This window comes from Caretta caretta, chromosome 1, assembly GCF_965140235.1.
Source record: "Caretta caretta isolate rCarCar2 chromosome 1, rCarCar1.hap1, whole genome shotgun sequence".
In the NCBI taxonomy this organism is placed as follows: Eukaryota; Metazoa; Chordata; order Testudines; family Cheloniidae; genus Caretta; species Caretta caretta.
In genome coordinates this window covers 298,407,847-298,426,856 of record NC_134206.1, presented here as the reverse complement: position 1 = coordinate 298,426,856, position 19,010 = coordinate 298,407,847, and the positions used below count along the sequence as shown (strand labels likewise).

The following is a 19,010-nucleotide window of genomic DNA, read 5'->3' as shown; positions in this document are numbered from 1 at the left end:
GAGTCAGAGAAAATGTGGATTTTTCTCTATTGACTTTGAGGCTCAGAGTGGCGAGTACCTTTAATGTTATTTGGTGACCTATTGGGGTGATCTTCCTCAGATGAACTAGTCATCTAGGCATGGACAGAATTGAATCCCTTCTTTCCTTAAAACAGCCTTCGTTAACAATTTCGAGGACCCAGTGGCCCAAGGTCATCTGAGTCTAGGCTTCCACAAAGTAAGAGTTAGTTGATGAAGGGGGGTCAAAGGAAGTGAACCTTGAGAAGTTGTCAGGCTCTTGACACCTGCTTCCTAGTAGAGGATGCAGACTTGGCAGCAACAAAGGAAGAGGTGGAGGGTTGTTGTCGGAGGAACCTCTCTGTCTTGGCAGCTCGGAGGCTGACTGTGCAGAAGGACACTAACTGAAGAAAGCCCGTGGTCTGACTTGCTTCCTTCTTGGGACTGGAATGGAGCTTTGCCAATTTATGCCAGCTGAGGATCTGGTGTACAGTATTTTATTTTGAACATTTGCCTATTTTTGTTTAAGTCTTATCTGACACTCTGTTATGTTGCTGGAACATACCTCTGATCTCAATGTATATCTGCCCCAGGTCAATATAAAGTTACCTTTATATTACTGATGTCGCTCACAGATCTCTTTTTGTCCAATCTGAATGCTCAGCACCAGTTGGTTTTCCTTCAGTGCAAATGGGTTGAGTATGCTAAGGACCAAATTCTTTCATTAAGGGACATACTAGAGTAGGCTGTAGGAGGAATTCAATGCCTCTCAGATCTCAGAGTTCTAGGGTGTGCAACCACTGCACCATTCCTTCAAAAGTAGCAGTATGTGCTTCTGTCTGCAGCTGACCAGAGAGTCAGTGTGCAGGAGAGGAGGAGCAGGACCAGAACCAAACCTCCACCCCCCCCTCATCCCTTTTGTGGTGATGAGCAGATACAGAGACACTATCCCTAAGCTGATCTAGCATTTCAGTCTTCTCTTCCCTCCAGATCCTCAGCTGGTGTTAATTATGTATTACTATTATTAATTATTATTACTGTTGTTTATAACCATAGTGCCTCAGAACCTTATTCAACATGAACCAGGACCCTATTGTGCTAGGTGCTGTACAAACACAGAATGAAAATCACAGTCCCTGACACAAACAGTTTACAACTGAAGTAGTTCAATTACCTGAAGCCATCTGAGAATCTGATTATTATTTTGAAAATGCTACAAGCACCAATATAAAATAACCTGGGCATTTTGTTTCACAACAGCTACATGTTCTTAATATGTTTTCAAAAACAGCACTGCTGTGTACATTTATTCATTTTACTTAAATATTACAGTGAATTATTACCTATTACTAATTCTTTTAATGTTTTTTCAAATCAAGGGCTAGATTTTACCACATTCAGTTATGGTAAGTAGCACCTTACCGCACTGAAGTCAACAGAGCTACCAGCTAAGGTTCTGGCCCCGATCTTCTATGTTTACAGAAGTTCCTTGTTTCAATACAGAATTCCATCTGACTGGACGCAGATGCTCCAGTAGATTTAAAGGGTGTAAAATTTAAAGGGAAAATACCAGAACAGTAATAAATTCACTTACTATTGGCAACATCACTTAGGTTTACTTACTATTGACATAAGTGTTAATATATAGTGCTGCAAGCTCCGTCCATGGTGGCGAACCATTTTGGTATCAGCTGTAACCATCACCTCTACATATCTTGGATAGGAAAGAAAACGTTTTTTCCGGGAATGTGGATTGCTTCTATCATCCTCTATTGATAGATTTTTAGAAGCATACTCTAAAACTGTGGCCTTTTGTAAAATATTTAGGTCTTCATTTAAACTGCCATAGTCTGGAAAAGGTAAAGTGATTTTCTTCATCTCTTTTTCTGTAAGATAAAAAAACCCAGTTACTATAGCATGCAGTTTCTAAACTTAAAGAGAGTAAGGAGAAAGATTGCACAAAATAAAGTGCAAAAGCTGTAATATTTACAATCTGCTTCCAAAATTAATCAATGTAAGCACAAAACATTAGATAGGGAAGCCTGAAACAGGAATATCAAATTGGATATTTACAGTACACTATTATACAGTGTACAGTTGTCCCATATATGGTGTCATTGTAAGAAATGATATTTGTATTACCATAGTGCCTAAGTGCCCTAGTCAATGTGGACCAGGACCCTATTGTGCTAGGTGCTGTACAAACACAGAGCAAAAACATTGTCCTTGTCCCAAACAGGGGAAAGAGACGTATTACATACCTTTTAGAATGCAAATCATTTTAAAATTCAAACTGACAAGCTGGAAGGACAAGAGCAGTGTGATGTCCACCTGCGTGAACCTCAGTTTAAAGGGTGAAATCTGATACAATGCAGTTGTAGACGAGACAACAACTCATTGTAATAGCTACACTCACCATCAAGGCTTACAGGAAACATGGACAAATAACACATAAAAGAAAGATCTCAGAACTGCTATACCCAATTGCTGTTTCTGCCCAGACTGTGACTGCACATGTTCAAAGGGGTTCTGCAAGGACACAGATTAATTGCATTAAATGTATGTGTAGGAGTCAAAGAAGCAAGAATTTGACACACAGAGGAGGAAGAAAGAGAGGACAAAGGAATACATAATCAAGGGCCAAGTTGTGGAGTCTCCCCGTTTGTGCTCCTCAATCACAAGGCCTGCTCCAACACCACTAGTCTCATCAAGGAAGGTAGGAAAGACAGAATGAAGTTGGGGCCATTGCCCTTCCCTTTCTGCCCCCCCTCAGCCAACTAAGCTGAGCCAGCACAGGGAGGAGGAACTCATGATCTATGCTTCCAGAGGGTGATGGAACTGTAATGCCACTGCAGCACATAGCTAGCCACAGCCAGGATTCCTTCTGACTTGCCTTTGGCACCAATTTCTCCCTTCCCCCACCCCACCCCCAATGTTCTTTAGCCCATAATATGATCTGAATGATTTTGATACTATAGCACAAAACAAAAAGTTACCACTACAGTAATTGATACGTTAAGCATAGAAAAGTCTTATGCATGCACAGGTGCTGCTTTTCACATATATTTCATAAGCTTTATTAAATGTCAAAATGAGCAGTGTATTTTCATGATAATAAAGGGCATTATCATCTAGTGAGCAAAAAACATACACATTTAAAACATTTACAATCAATGTTTACCAATAAACAACTCAGAAGAAACTGTTCTGTACAATCAAATAAATAACACAACTTTAGACAAATAAAAATGTAGAATACATTAGCAATAATGTTGCTTAAGTTTGTGTTTACCTGAAAGACTGGAAAGGTACCAGTTCTGGTCTCTTCAGGTAAATAATGTATGTTTTATAATCTTCCATGAAAGGGTTGAAATTGTTTTTCTTTAAAATAAAACAGGGACATTAAATACAAAAAATTACATTTAAATAGTAAAATTGTGACACAAACCAACAAAAGCCAGGAAGTTTATAAACAAGGCTGACACTGAAGACTTAATTCAGGTCATTACAGGGATTTTGTTTTGTTTACACTTTTATGTCCTTACTGTCATTTAAACATAATTTTTTGTATTTAATTAATTAAGGGCTTGAATTCTTTGTGCACCCAAAACCCCTAGTTCCAATTTGAGGAGACATACCTGTGCTAGCTCTGATAGAGCACAGTCTTAGAGGCACAAGCTCCAGGAGGGGCATGCCACCCTGACTATGTCCCAAGAGTCTCCTATGGGTACATGCTCAGGGCACCTAGCCCCTTCCATCACTTGTATTGCCAGGGCTACCCACTATTTTTAGCACACTAGCTTGATCAGCACTAGGGCAGGTATATCTCCTCAAACGGGATTACACCCCCAGCTTGAAGTTCAGACATACCCTAAGACACCCAGACTCCCTAGACAATACCTGGGGAGAGTTAGGCCCCAGAGAATGGGATTCACAAAAGCCAGCACACTGACCAAGGAGCTGCCTAAGCTAGCTAGAAGGAAATACCAAAGAGAGGAACTTGGCCTAAGCCTTGCCTTCAAAGAGACTCAGCACCTATGCCTGGGCTGGTGTCATTCTTGTTACTGCTCTAGCCCAATGTATATGAACTATCTGGCAAATGACCTATCTGGCTTTAAGATTAAACTCGATAAGTTTATGGAGGAGATGGTATGATACGATAACAAGATTTTGGCAATTAATTGATCTTTAAATATTCATGATAAATAGGCCCAATGGCCTGTGATGGGATGTTAGATGGGGTGGGATCTGAGTTACTACAGAAAATTCTTTCCTGGGTATCTGGCTGGTGAATCTTACCCATATGCTCAGGGATCACCATATTTGGGGTCGGGAAGGAATTTTCCTTCAGGGCAGATTGGAAGAGGCCTTGGAGGTCTTTCGCCTTCCTCTGTAGCATGGGGCACGGGTCACTTGCTGGAGGATTCTCTGCTCCTTCAGGTCTTTAAACCATGATTTGAGGACTTCAGTAAGCTCAGACATAGGTGAGACGTTTATTGCAGGAGTGGGTGGGTGAGATTCTGTGGCCTGCATTGTACAGGAGGTCAGACTAGATGATCATAATGGTCCCTTCTGACCTTAATATCTATGTATTTATACACAGTGGAACAGTTCCAACAGAAGAGACAGGGAGCTCTGCTACAGAATATCCCCATAGCCTGGTAGTTAGGGTATTCTCCTGGGAAGTGGGAGACAAAAGTTCAAATCCCATCTCACATTAGGCAGAGGCAGGAATTGAACTTGGTCTCGCACATCCTGGGTGAGTGCCCTAATTGCTGAGTCATAAGGGAGGAGCTGCTGCTACTCTTCCTCCTTTCTGTCCTCCAGCTGTTTCGTGTTGGTTTAGATGTGCTTTGAGAACATCTACCGGATCAGGCCCCAAATGCAATATAGGTGGAAAACGCCTATGTTTTGAATCCTACTCGGAATTATCAGTGAGTGAGGTGCTCAGCCGCTGTGCGCTGTCAGGACTGAGGCAACTTTGCGCATGCTCAGCAGCAGAACCTTAAGTACCTCGGGACTTCAGGCCCCTGCATAATTAGGAAGCACCTGAACAGGGGTTTTTAAAATGCCAGTAAGGCCTAAGTGCTGGATTTAGGTGCTTAAGTGGCACCAAGACTTCTAGTTCCCCTTGTGACTCCCACTCTGGGTGTCTAAAGCAAGCCAAACAAAATAAATAATCCAAAGTCTGATTTGCCTGTCAGAGGCTAACAGTGGATTAACTCTGTTGAAGTCAGTGGAGTTGTTCGGATATAAAATCAATGTAAATGAGGAGAGGCACCCAACAGCAATTTTCTGAAGGCATCTTCTACAGAATACAAAAGCTGTGAATCTACTTGTAAATGGCTATTAGCCAGGACAGGCAAGGAATGGTGTCCCTAGCCTCTGTTTGTCAGAGGGTGGAGATGGGTGGCAGGAGAGAGATCACTTGATCTTTGCCTGTTAGGTTCACTCCTTCTGGGGCACCTAGCAATGGCCACTGTCGGCAGACAGGATACTGGGCTGGATGGACCTTTGGTCTGACCCAGTAGGGCTGTTCTTATGGTTCTGCTACTTTTCACTAGTAAATGAATCTGATCCTTTATTTTTTAGCACAACTCTGTCTGAACAAGTACAGCAAATACAGCAAAGGTTTTCAGTAGAGCTGATTTGTTATCTGATATTTAAAAAATGGAAATGCTAATTATTCTGTGACGATCCAATCATAAAGGGTCACATTCTCCTACCCTTACTCACAATGAGTAGTTCCATATTCCATGAGGTACTACCATGCACTTTGATATCAGTGCAAATATGTATGGCGTAAGTGCTCAGTGAGAGTAAGGGTGACCGAATATGGCTACAAATGCATAACATTACTCCTAATATTTTTAAAATCACTGAACTATAATTTATGCCCACAGTTAAAAGAAAAATTACCATACAATTTCCCATGCACAGCCACATGGCTACATGTAAGGGGGCTTAACTGGGTTTTAGTATCATAATTCACTTGATTGTGAAAACAAAGGTATCATTTTTGAGAGCATTACACTCCAGGGAAAGCAAGCTGGTGGAGGAGTACTCCACAAATAGTATGTAATTGAATTGGCATACCAGTCACTGGACAACGTCCAGTAATGTGCCTTCAGGAGGTCACTGTATCTCCACTATGTGTTGCCATATGTTGTCCGCCTTCAGAACCAGGAAGAGCTTACAAGAGGATGGGGATTGGGATACAATGAACAATATCACCAAAGACCTATTAAAATTAGAATCTGGCAGCTTTCAGAAAACTTACAATTATCAATTTAATATGTCGATGGATCTGATCTGTGAAGGTATGTCTACACTGCAAAAAGCAGTAGAGAGTCTCAGAGCCCGGGTCAAATGACAGGCTATAAATAGCAGTGCAGACATTTCTGCTTGGGCTGAAGCCTGGGCTCTAAGACCCTCACCAGGTTTCAGAGCCTGGGTGCCAACCCAGCAGGAATGTCTACACTACTATTTTTAGCCCTATAGCACAGGCCCCATGAGCCCAAGGTAGTTGACCTGGGCTCTGAGACTTATTTCCATGAGGGTTTTGTTGCAGTGTAGACGTATCTTGAGAGGCTTACCATGCCTATGTGTTTAATCTTTGAAAATCTAGGGCAAATTTAAGTTTTGGAGTATGAATGCTTTGAAAAACTTTATTTTAAACTGGAGACGCAGTTATGATGTGGGATACTTGTTCACAGCTGCACATTTATAAATGTTCATGAAAAAAATCAGATTGTGATCTCATTTATGCTCATGTTAATTCATAACCATTCACTATCAAGGAATTGTTCAGTAGTGCTATGTCATACAATGCTACCGAATTACAATTCAAGAAAAATAGTGGATATATTTGTGACAGATATGGGAGTTTCCTGCAATCTCTTTTAGAGATCTTACTGTATTAAGTTTATGCATCATTGCAGGCCAGGAATTTTATGTAATTCCATGGGAGAAGGTAACCACAGTCCTCCAAGAACTAAGAACAGTGGGGGGTGATTAGGCAAATTCACTCAGATTGTAATATCTACAGAGTGGTACCACCTCCTGAGGAGGCTTGCCTGTACTAGTTCAGATTGGATTTTCAAGAGGCCAACAGACAAAAACGAACTTTTGGATAAATAGCCTGAGTTTAAACTGACTCGGGGATTTTTTTCTGATCCAGCAAACAGAACCTTCTGTCCAATCCTTAGATGAGGTGGGAAGGACTGACATCAACCAAAGCCCTTATGGAGATGGGGGTTCTTTTGTGCTTTTTAATACGTTTTCTCTGTAATACTTTTACCTTAAGAATAAATGCTCTTGCTTAGAAAAAACTGCACTGTAACTTAAAACTGTGGGCAATTACTCTGTTTATAGCCTCTGAGGAGAAAAGCAAAACAGGCCTGCTTAAGTAGTCTGACCTGCTGGAGAATTCACACTGTAGGCAGGGAATAGTACAGCCTGGGGAAAAAAACCCAGTCAGGAGGGGGAGAGACGCATGTCTCCACCCAAGAGAGATAGCTGCTTGTGATCCAGAAGCCTCAGTGGGTGCCCTTGGTGGGCCACAGAGGAGGAATACCGGAACAGTTGGCCTGAACTGTGACAATATTGAATTAACAAAAGGAGACTTAGCCCTTGCTCTCTAAGCAAACTTCTGGCAGTTTCACTAAAGGAGTATTTCTGAACTGATTTAGTAAACTGGGTGCAAGTTTGTGAATAGATATTCTTAGGTTGGTTTAAAAGTAGCTTAATTTGGTTATGCACAAATTTATACCGATTTAACTCAATAGTTTTAGGCCTTGTAGAATCTCTGATTTATGTGAAATAATTAGTGTGACAGTGAACTAGTCTGCTCCTATATTCTGCTCTGTCTGTCTACACAGCCAGAGAGCTTCAGCCATTAAACACCCCACTTCAGTTTATCTACATTGGCTCTTTCCACCACCTTACTGATCCATACATTAACAACAGTTTCACCTCTCTTCTCTGCTGAGGAAATGGAAGAGCTCACAACCCAGAGAATGTTCCTGGTTCTGACCCTGCTAGCCTCCCTCTCTCTCCCCTACACTTGCTTCCTGTGCCTTCTTATTCCTTCTGTGTTAATGGGCCAATTTGATCGTTAATCCTCGCCCAGCCCATTCTAACCCACTAATTAGGCCCCCATCAGGTCCATCCTGGGGGGACTTAATTGGTGTTTAAGTGACTAGAGTGCTGGCTCAGCTGTTGATTCCCAGCGCACTCTCACAATTACCTTTACAAAGCTAGTTTCCCAGAATCTTTCATTTTGTGGATATGATGGAAAGGGTAGAGAATGAAATGAGTTTTCTTTTGGATTTGATTAGAAAAACTGCAAAATCTGACACACCAGTGAAATGGCAGTGACCATGATTTGGATAAAGGATAATGTGTAGTTTTTTTAAAAAGTGCAATTATTATTAATTTTGTTTATTACAGTAGTTCCTAAAACTAACCAAGAATGGGGCCTTATACAAACCTAGTGCAAGAGCAGGCATTGAACAGAAATATAAAAGACAATGTCAGATCAGAACTCAAAAATTATAACTGGTGGTGTAATATTTACATGAATTTGACTGAAACTCTTGCTTTTTTTTTAATACAAGGAATAATCTGACGACTGATATTTCCATGATTTTCAAATAAAGTACAAACTACCTGATAGACAATACCAATCAATGGATATCACCATGTTTTTAAAGTAACCTTCAACAAAATACATATATAGAAATATAATTTATATGCCATTTGTAATGCACAAGATTAGACTGTATGATCATAATGGTCCATTTGTGCCCTTAAAATCTATGAGTCCACAGAGTTTTTATCTTATACTTACTGCTTCCAAGTTTAAAATCCACCTAACAAGATTCTAGGAATGTCACTGTGTCACTCTGAAGCCTAAAATGTCTTCTGAGTCAGCGTGAGGTGATGGAAGCAGCTACAAGCATGACAGAGCTCTTTTTGTTCAGAGTATAACCAACTTGAATCATTACTCAGTTTTGCGGTCTGTTACCGTACAATTTTTAAGTTCTCAGCCATTTTGACTTTATGAATTATACCGGTGAGGTGTACAGTTATAGTAAGGCATGTATCTATGTCATGCCAAGAGTCCTGGATCACTGTCAGATTAGAGGTAACTCAACTAATCACCACCCTTCCTCCACAGCTAATCTATTTACAATTTCATTGACTGTATGAAGGGAAACTGCATAGACGGTGGATTACTTGGCTCAACTGCCACACCTATGCGCCCAACTGCCACCCACACATCCCTCCCAGCACAACACCCCTAGACTTAAATCAACACAATCACCCAACCACTACACACAATAACCCCAAACACACATAGCTCCTCACCGCAGCACACCCCCCTCATTTGCCACTCCTATAAATCCACACAACTTTCCCAGAACAACACAACCCACACACAACACAACCAGCACACACAATAACCCCACACATAGCTCCTTACTGCAGTACACATCCCATTCACCATCAGCACAAGTCTCCCAACACAACCCCAAACATAAATCAACACAACCACCCACACAACAGCAATATCTGTGGTCTGTTACCGTCCAATTTTTAAGTTCTGAGCCATTTTAGGATTGTTATTTTTTTTACAAACAGCTGGTCTTACTAATTAAACCCATGTGACAGGATGGGCTTTCAGCTACTAGTATGTGATAAGAGATTTCAAAGATTAAAATCACAAGCACAAACTACTAAAACCACACCACTACACATTTTCAGGGAATTGATATTTTCAAATATTTAATTATATATTCCTTAAGAGGAAAGGGTACAGTCTGACTTTCTTTTGACCACTATCCTCCTGAGAAAAGATGGTAATTGTGAATTTTCAGTGTTGCATAAACATTCATGAAATGCATGTACATGCAGAATGAGCACACATTGGTTTCAATCTCATCAAAGCTAAAGAATTCATTAAACAGGATGCTTCTCAATGCCAGGTCAAACCAAACATCATAAACTACTTTCTCCAGTTTTCTACTATGAAGCTGCACACATTTGTGCTTTCTTTGAAGTCACATAAACAAAGCCCTTATGCTCATATTAAAAGCACAAGAAAGGCATCTATTATGTCAATAGGTTTAAAACACTTAGACACAATGAGGAATACTTCTAAAATGGCACTCTTATAATAGTGAGTTGATATCCTACTGTTTGGAACTAAAGTTGACACCTAGAATCTCAAATAAATTATTTCTAAACCCACTCCTTGGTCTAGATGTGGAACTTTGAAGGTAGCTGCAGATGTCTTTTTCCCCCTGTTACATCACGTTGCAGTCTTCAATAAACCATTAAGATGCATGCATGTCTACACACACAAGTGTAGAAAAATGTACACTACACTACAAAAGCACAACTCGGAATTACAGACCAGTCAGCTTAACTTCAGTACCCAGAAAGATAATGGAGCAAACACTTAAGCAATCAATTTGCAGGCACCTAGAAGATGATAAGATAAGTAGGGCCCTGCTAAATTCACGGCCATGAAAAATGCATCACAGACCATGAAATCTGGTCTTCCTTGTGAAATCTGGTCTTTTGTGTGCTTTTATCCTATACTATACAGATTTCACAGGGGAAACCAGCATTTCTCAAATTGGGGGTCCTGACCCAAAAGGGAGTTACAGGGGGGTTGCAAGGTTATTTTAGGGGGGTTGTGGTACTGCCACCCTTACTTCTGCGCTGCCTTCAGAGCTGGGTAGCCAAAGAGTGGTGGCGGTTGGCCAGGCGCCCAGCTCTGAAGGCAGCGCCCCGCCAGCAGCAGCACAGAAGTAAGGGTGGCAATACCACACCATGCCACCCTTACTTCTATGCTGTTGCTGGCTGTGGCTCTGCCTTCAGAGCTGGGCTCCCAGCCAGCAGCCACTGCTCTCCAGCTGCCCAGCTCTGAAGGCAGAACCGCTGGCAGCAGCAGTGCAGAAGTAAGGGTAGCAGTACCGCAGCCTACCCTACAATAACCTTGCAAACCCACCCCCCCCCAATTCCCCTCCCGCCCACACACACACATCTCCTTTTTGGGTCAGGATCCCTACAATTACAACACCGTGAAATTTCAGATTTAAATAGCTGAAATCATGAAATTAACAATTTTTAAAATCCGATGACCGTGAAACTGACTGAAATGGACCATGATTTTGGTAGGGCCCTAGTGATAAGTAACAGTCAGCATGGATTTGTCAAGAACAAATAGTGTCAAACCAACGTAATAGTTTTCTTTGACAGGGTAGAGGGGAAGCAGTAGATGTGGTATATCTTGACTTTACTAAAAGTAAGGCTTTTGATACTGTTTTGCATGACCTTCTCATAAACAAACTAGGGAAATACAACCTAGGTGGGGTACTATAAGGTGGGTGCATAACTGGTGGGAAAAGCATTCCTAGAGAGTAGTTATCAGTGGCTCACTGTCAAGCTGGAAGGGCATATCAAGTGGGGTCCCGCAGGGATCAGTTCTGGTCTGATTCTGTTCAATATCTTCATCAATAATTTATATTATGGCATAGAGAGTACACTTATAAAGTTTGTGGACAATATCAAGCTGGGAAGGGTTGCAAGTGCTTTGGAGGATAGGATTAAAATTCAAAATGATCTGGACAAACTGGAGAAATGGTCTGAAGGAAACAGGATGAAATTCAATAAAGACAAATGCAAAGTACTTCACTTAGGAAAGAACAATCAGAGCCACACATACAAAATAGAAAATTCCTGCCTAGGAAGGCATACTGCAGAAAGGCGGGGGGTTCATAGTGGATCACAAGCTAAATATGAGTCAACAGTGTAACACTATTGCAAAAAAAAAATCAAATATTCTGGGATGTATTAGCAGGAATGTTGTAAGCAAGACTCAAGAAGTAATTCCTCTGCTCTACTCCATGCTGATTAGGCCTCAGCTGCAGTATTGTGTCCAGTTCTGGGCACCACATTTCAGAGAAGATGTGGGCAAACTGGAGCAAGTCCATAGAAGAGCAACAAAAATAATTAAAGGTCTAGAAAATATGATCTATGACAGAAGATTGAAAAAATAGGTTTGTTTAGTCTGGAGAAGAGAGGACTGCGGGGGACATGATAGCAGTTTTCAAGTACATAAAAGATTGTTGCAAGGAAGAGGGAAAGAAATTGTCTTTCATCTCTGAGGACAGGACAAGAAGCAATGGGCTTAAATTGCTTTATGAAAAACTTCCTAATTGTAAGGGTGGTTAAGCACTGGAATAAACTGCCTAGGGAGATTGTGGAATCTCTGTCATTGGAGATTTTTAAGAGCAGGTTAGACAAACACCTGTCAGGGATGGTCTAGATCAGTGCTTCTCAAGCTGTGTGATGTGGGGGACCAGCAATTTTTTTTTTCCAATGTGCGCGCAGACCGGCTGCCAATGGCTCACGGACCAGCACCGGTCCGCAGACCGCCACTTTGAGTAGCACTGATCTAGATAATACTTAGTCCTGCCTTGAGTGCATGGGACTGGACTAGAAGACCTCTCGAGGTCCCTTCTAGTCTTACAATTTTATGAAAATACAGCTGTTTTAAAGCACTGTGCTACATCCATTATTTGTCCTTATGCTATTAGTAGTGCTTTTTTCCTTTCATATGCAAGTGAATCATCTCCTAAACTGTGAAGCTTTGAAAATTACTGCCAATGTGTTGTGACATATACTAATCCTATGTTCCTCGGGTACCCCTTTTTCTGTTTCTCAATGTTAATATACTAATACAATATGGATATGTAATATGAATATACAATATTTTTAAAATGCATATAGTTAGAACAGTACCTACGCTAATAGTAAATATTAGATAATACAGTATATTATAGGACAGGAAGATTTAATGTATTACTTTTTAGATTTATTTGCAATAAATTTCATTTATTTTGTGAATCTACACAAAAATTGAAAATATGTTCCTGATGCTGAAAAATTTAATCTATGGAACAATCATTGTGAAAAATAAAACATGTGCATAAGTGTTTGAAAGACTGATGTATATTTTTGCAAGCTAATTTATTCTTACATTTAAAGTGGGACATTTGTTTTTCACCAATGTTTGTTAGGTCTATGTGAAACAAATAAATAAAATACATTCTAAGGCCTCAGTGACAGCGATAGTCATTAATACCACGATGGAAAAACATTTTTTAAACATACAATTTGTTAAAACACTAAAAACCATAATGAACAGACATAGACATCAGAATTTAAAGTGTAACTATACCTGAAACTTCACAAGGTTTATGGGATTTCTGATAAATGTCATTTTTTAAATCTTCATGTCTGTATATAAGATGTGGTTTGTTATGATCATCTTCGTGTTCATCTCCATCTGCCTTCATCAAAGGTTCTAAAAAATATTCACCATCATGTGCTTTAAAGGTGCCCATCTGAAAATAAGACAGAGGCCGTCAATGTATTTTCCTCTGAAAATTATATTTTACACCAGTGATTTTATGTGTGCAGTAAAATTTGTATGAAGTACTCAGAATTAACTACAAATGAAAATGTACTATATGCTCTATTATGCTGTCATTGAAGTTTCTGGGTTTTTTTAAAATTGTGTATTATACACAAATCTATACCACCACCCTCCACCCTCATTCTCTATGGCCCCAATCTTGCAAGTACTTTCACATATGCAGACCCTTGAGCCCACTCAGAGTCCCACTGACTTCCAGACTGGGGCTGAAGTTTGGAATTTTCTGCTCCAAGGTCAGCTCAGATTTGGGGAGCAGGGCAATCTTAACTACAGGGTTTTATCAGCATGTCAATTTCTGTGTTGAGCTGTTGCCCATTGGTTTTTGCAGATATAACTATTTTCTCTTAAAATTTCAATTTTACGGTACAGTAAAGCAACTCTTTTCTTGAAAACTAATCTACTTCAAAATTTATTTAAAATAAGGTTTTAATACATTTTCTTATAATGGTTTTCTGTCCTTTTGCTGAATGAAAGAACCACACAAACAACAGAGAAAAGTGACTGAGCATATAGGGGAATCATTTGCACAAAAGCAAAAAAAAAAAAAGTCCCCTGCAGACCCTTCAACTGAGACACCCTATACAGCATCTTTCCTTTTCTACCCTTCTTATAATTATAACTGTAACTTGTTGGTTATTTTATTTTATAAAAAGAAAAGGAGTACTTGTGGCACCTTAGAGACTAACAAATTGATTTGAGCATAAGCTTTCATGAGCTACAGCTTGCATCCGATGAAGTGAGCTGTAGCTCACGAAAGCTTATGCTCAAATTACTTTGTTAGTCTCTAACGTGCCACAAGTACTCCTTTTCTTTTTGCGAATACAGACTAACACGGCTGCTACTCTGAAACCTTTATTTTATAAAAGTACATGCACATAAGGAAGGTATACACCCGAAGGTAGAGCTTCTGGCAGTGGGGAAACACTATATTCTTATGCCTTTGGCTAAGGTTCATTTGGAATTCAGAAGGTTTAGAGCATGACCTGAAAATGAGGGTGCTACACAGTATATCCGCGGAAATGCTGGTAGGCAATGATATTTTGCATATGACTAAGCCTGTTCATGTTGTAACCTGTAGTTAAAACAAATATTGTGCTGGGATCCCAATGAGAAATGATAAAGAGCCAGAAACTGCTAAGGGGGGAGGGGAAGGACCCTCCACCTCCACTGCAGCAGAAGAAATTAGTCTGTTTCCGGGTGTGGGAGGGGCAGAAACCAACTTCTGTATGGCAGAGGAAAAGCATTAAATAAGGTAAAGTGCTTGTCCTGCACACAGGATGTCCCACTGAAGACAAATGAGGCATTGTGTAGCATCCAAGGACAGAAACCTTGTTGAATGCATTCCAAGTTCCCTCCAGGAAGGTGAGACCTACGCATGAACTCATCCCATCAACTTGGATTCTGAGTTGAAGGGGATAAAAATCACTGACAAGGAGAAACTCCATCTCTTTATGCTCTCTGGACTCTGAGGGGCAGAGATTCCTAAACATAAGTAAGAGATCCCCATGTTGCTTGGCATGGGTCATCCCTAAAGAGCAGTTTATTATAGAAGTGTATATCGCCTTCTTAAATTTGAGACTAAATCCTGTGTGAATGTTTTCTGCTTTAACCTAGTAAATAACATTTCTTTTCTTAGTTAATAAATCTCTAGTTAATTTATTACAGGATTGGCAACAGGAGTTGCCTTTGGTTTGAGATCTGAGTAGAAATGACTTGGGATAAGTGACTAGTCCTTTGGGACAGAGAGTCCTGGAAAACACCACAAGCAGTTGTTTGTGCCTGCCCAGCATTGTGGAGAATCAATGTTGCTAGCATATGATTGGCCTTTTGCTAGTCACTTGTGGGCATAGAGAACCTATGAGGGATTAAAGAAAAATTTCTATTGGCCAGGGATATAGAATGATGTGAAAAATTATTGCAGGTCTTGTGAATTATGCCAAAAGGAAAAGACCAGCAGGGCCTCAGAAAGTTCTCCTACATCCCTTGCCTGTGATACAAAAGGTATTTTATAGGATAACAGTGGACACTATGGACCCTAAGCCATGTTCTACCCAAAGGGGGAAGAAATATATCCTGGTGGTAGTGGATTTTGGCATTTGATATCCTGAAGCAGTAGCTCTAATAAACAGAGACTGATTCTGTGACAAAAGTCCTTTTCACTATTTTTTGCAGAGTGGGTTTCCCTAAAGAGATTTTATCTTACATGAAGTCAAATTTTATGTCTCAGCTTTTCAGTGAGTTATGGGAGTTGTGTGGGTTGAAACAAAAGCTGTCCCCTGTCACCCAGAGACAAATGGTCTGGTGGAGAGATTCAATGGACCCTTTAAAATCTATGCTGGATTATGATCTATTAATCCGATTGATCTGTCGCATGTGAATCCTGCCAAGATTACACCAAATATCATGCTGTCTGGAGTGGCTCATGACCATGAGTGCCAATCTCAGGACAGACCCTCAAAAAGCAGGGCAATAACCTCAAACTAGTTGTATGTTCTATAATCAGATTTCACCAATGCAGTAACAAGCATGAACCCCTAAAGCACTAGAACACCTTACCATGGAGTCACAGGCCAGACTGGGTAGGTGTTGACAGAAGACAGGAACAAGGGATTGGCTGGTTGAGAGGGAAGACAGGTTCAAGAACAAGAAATGGAAGCACTAGACAGCATGAAGCAGCAGCATTCAGGGACTCTCTGCATAATCCATAGGACAGGACAGAAAAAGCAGGCAGGAGAAGAACACCTCAGAAGAAACGCAAGAGAGGGCAGCACGTAACAGCTAAGAGGTCCCAGTCAGCAACAGCAGCAACAGCCAGGAACAAGGCCCCAGAGAAAGCCTCTCTCAGAGAGCCTAGAATGGCTTGGAAAGGAGGTCCACAGGAAAGCTCCAATCAGAGCTTCGCAAAGGCAGCTAAAAGGTGGGGACCATAGAAGAAAGCCCCTATATAGGAGCAGTATGAAGCAATAGAAGAGAGGGGCCTGGGTAAATACCCTGTAGGTGGCAGCAGTGAAAATAACTGATAGTCAGGAAGACAAGGACACTGACTTCCCCCTCTAGATCCTACCACTACTGCTTCTGGTAGTGTACAGCAATTTGTCCTCAAAATTTTCAGGTTGGAAACCCCTTTTTCACAGTCAAACATTTTCATGAACCCCCCCCCCTTACTTTTTTACTCTTCTGTAATACAGTAGAACCTCAGAGTTACTGATACCTTGGGTATGGAGGGTGTCCCTAACTCTGAACCAGGGGTAGGCAACCTATGGCATGGGTGCCGAAGGCGGCACACAAGCTGATTTTCAGTGGCACTCACACTGCCCGGGTCCCGGCCACCGGTCCGGGGGGCTCTGCATTTTAATTTAATTTTAAATGAAGCTTCTTAAATATTGTAAAAACCTTATTTACTTTACATACAACAATAGTTTAGTTATGTATTATAGACTTATAGAAAGAGACCTTCTAAAAACATTAACATGTTCTACTGGCACTCAAAACCTTAAATTAGAGTGAATAAATGAAGACTCAGCACACCACTTCTGAAAGGTTGCCAACCTCTGCTCTGAACAAAACACAGTTCAGGCTCCCATCAGCTGACACTCCAGGCCAGGCTTCAGCAGCAGCTGAGCTCCCTCAACAAGGGCAGTTTCCTTGCAGGTAGCTTCTTTCCCTGGGTCGCACTGAGTTTGCAAGCTTGTCTCTCTCCCGTCTGTGTAAACAGCGCATCCCCGTCCCAGCCGGAGGAAGGGCAGGTAAAAACAATCCCCCTCCCCGCAGGGTGAAAGCAGTGCAGACCCCGGCGCTGCTCCTGCTCTGCTGGCTCCAGCTGCCTTGGGCTAGCAGCCCCAACATCTTCACCGCCAAGCTGTAAGTGGCTGCCCCACATGTGGGGGTGGGAATGGAAACAGGCAGCCCAGATGTGCCTACCTTTAGATGCAATACAGTCACAGTACAGTATTTGCTTTTTTTTTTTTTTTTGGTCTCTGTTGCTGTATGATTGGTTACTTCCGGTTTCACATGGTGTCCAGTTGACCAGTCAGTCCGTAACTCTGGTGTTCATATCTTTGAGGTTCTACAGAGTATGTATCAGTGATAATAATGATAAGCCAATGTGAGTTATTTTTGAGTATGTTTAGAGAGGTTGACAGAGAATACTTGGCCTTGAAGGGTAACGATATGCAAGGAGTAAGATTTTCTTTGCTTTATATTATAATAAAATTTTCAACACGTTACAGTTCCCGATTGCCTTTTGTGACCCTCCTGAAAGTTACACCTATTTGTTGGGAAGAACAGGTGAACAGGAATTGGGTAGTATCCTTTCGAATAGTAGGTGAGCCCTCTAGTGGTGATCAACATACTATGTCTAGTAATCTGTCAGAGTAGTAGCATATTTTATGGTTATGTCTACACTGCTGTTAAACACCCATGGCTGGCCCATGCCAGCTGACTCAGGCTCACAGGGCTCAGGCTGCGGGACAGTTTAATTGTGGTGTAGATGTTCAGGCTCAGGCTGAAGCCTGAGCTCTGGGGCCTTTCCACTTCATAGGACCCTTGAGCATGGGCTCCAGTGCAAGCCCAAATGTCTATTGTGACCCACTGAGGCAGACAGACAACTGAGAATACCAAATTCAGGACAAAAGTAAACTTGCTAGCCAGTGTGGTGAAACAGAACAAATCAGAAATGCAGCCTGCTTAGGTATTCCAGTCCTCGATTCAACACCCAGACACCAGATTTAATGATTAATGGTTATTTAAAACCAATTTCATCAAACAAAAGGTTCTCCAGATCCCAAAGGACCAGCCACATACCCAGGTCAATATATAACTCAGATCTTACCCAATAATCACACTATTGCCAATCCTTTAATATCTAATATCTAAAGGTTTATTTATAAAAAGAAAGAGATGAGAGTTAGAATTGGTTAAAGGAATCAAATACATACAATAATAGCAAAATTCTCGGATCAGACAAAGTAGCGATGGCATAAACTGCTAACTGGTTACGTTTCTGATTGCTCCCAAATAATTGGAAAGTCCTCGGTCCCTTGGCTAGAATGCTCCCATTAGTATAAGTCCATAATCCAGAGATCAGAGCAGGAAAGAGGCAAAATGGAGATGTTTCCAGGGCCTTTTATAGCTTCTGCCAATGTGGAGGGAAACCCATTGTTCCAAACAAAGCCCTCAGCACAGCTTGTAGAAAAATACAGGTAACAACATGGAGTTTAGAACCACATGGTCTCATCACATGCCCTTGCATGCTTTGAAAAAAGTCATAGCAGAGGGCATTGCCCATATTCTAGCTAGAACATTCACAGGAAGGTTCATCAGGTAGGTATACGCCTCTTCTATATGTAAGGTGACTGTTGCCCTCTTACTAACATTCAGTGGGGGGTGTTTTAGTTGCTAGTTCCCAGTACTAAAAAGGGGGAAGGGTCGATGGGGAATCAGGACCCTGAGACTGACAGCCCCCAGGAACAATGGGGAGAGGCCAATGTTCCAGGTCCGC

At 41.2% G+C, this 19,010-nt stretch overlaps 1 protein-coding gene across 9 annotated transcripts in view; it reads right to left on the bottom strand.

Moving 5' to 3' along the window:
* The window catches only part of ADAMTS20 (ADAM metallopeptidase with thrombospondin type 1 motif 20), a 207,484-nt gene that overhangs the window by 141,667 nt on the left and 46,807 nt on the right, over positions 1-19,010 (bottom strand). For 8 of the 9 annotated variants that reach the window (XM_075124403.1, XM_075124402.1, XM_075124404.1 and 5 more), the window contains 2 exons: positions 13,253-13,418; positions 1,621-1,883 (listed from right to left, as the gene is read on the bottom strand). In XM_075124403.1, coding sequence (XP_074980504.1) covers positions 1,621-1,883; positions 13,253-13,418 — 429 coding nt within the window. Of the gene's footprint in view, positions 1-1,620; positions 1,884-3,289; positions 3,379-13,252; positions 13,419-19,010 lie in introns of those variants that run through there. The other variant, XM_075124405.1, reaches the window with a different exon arrangement.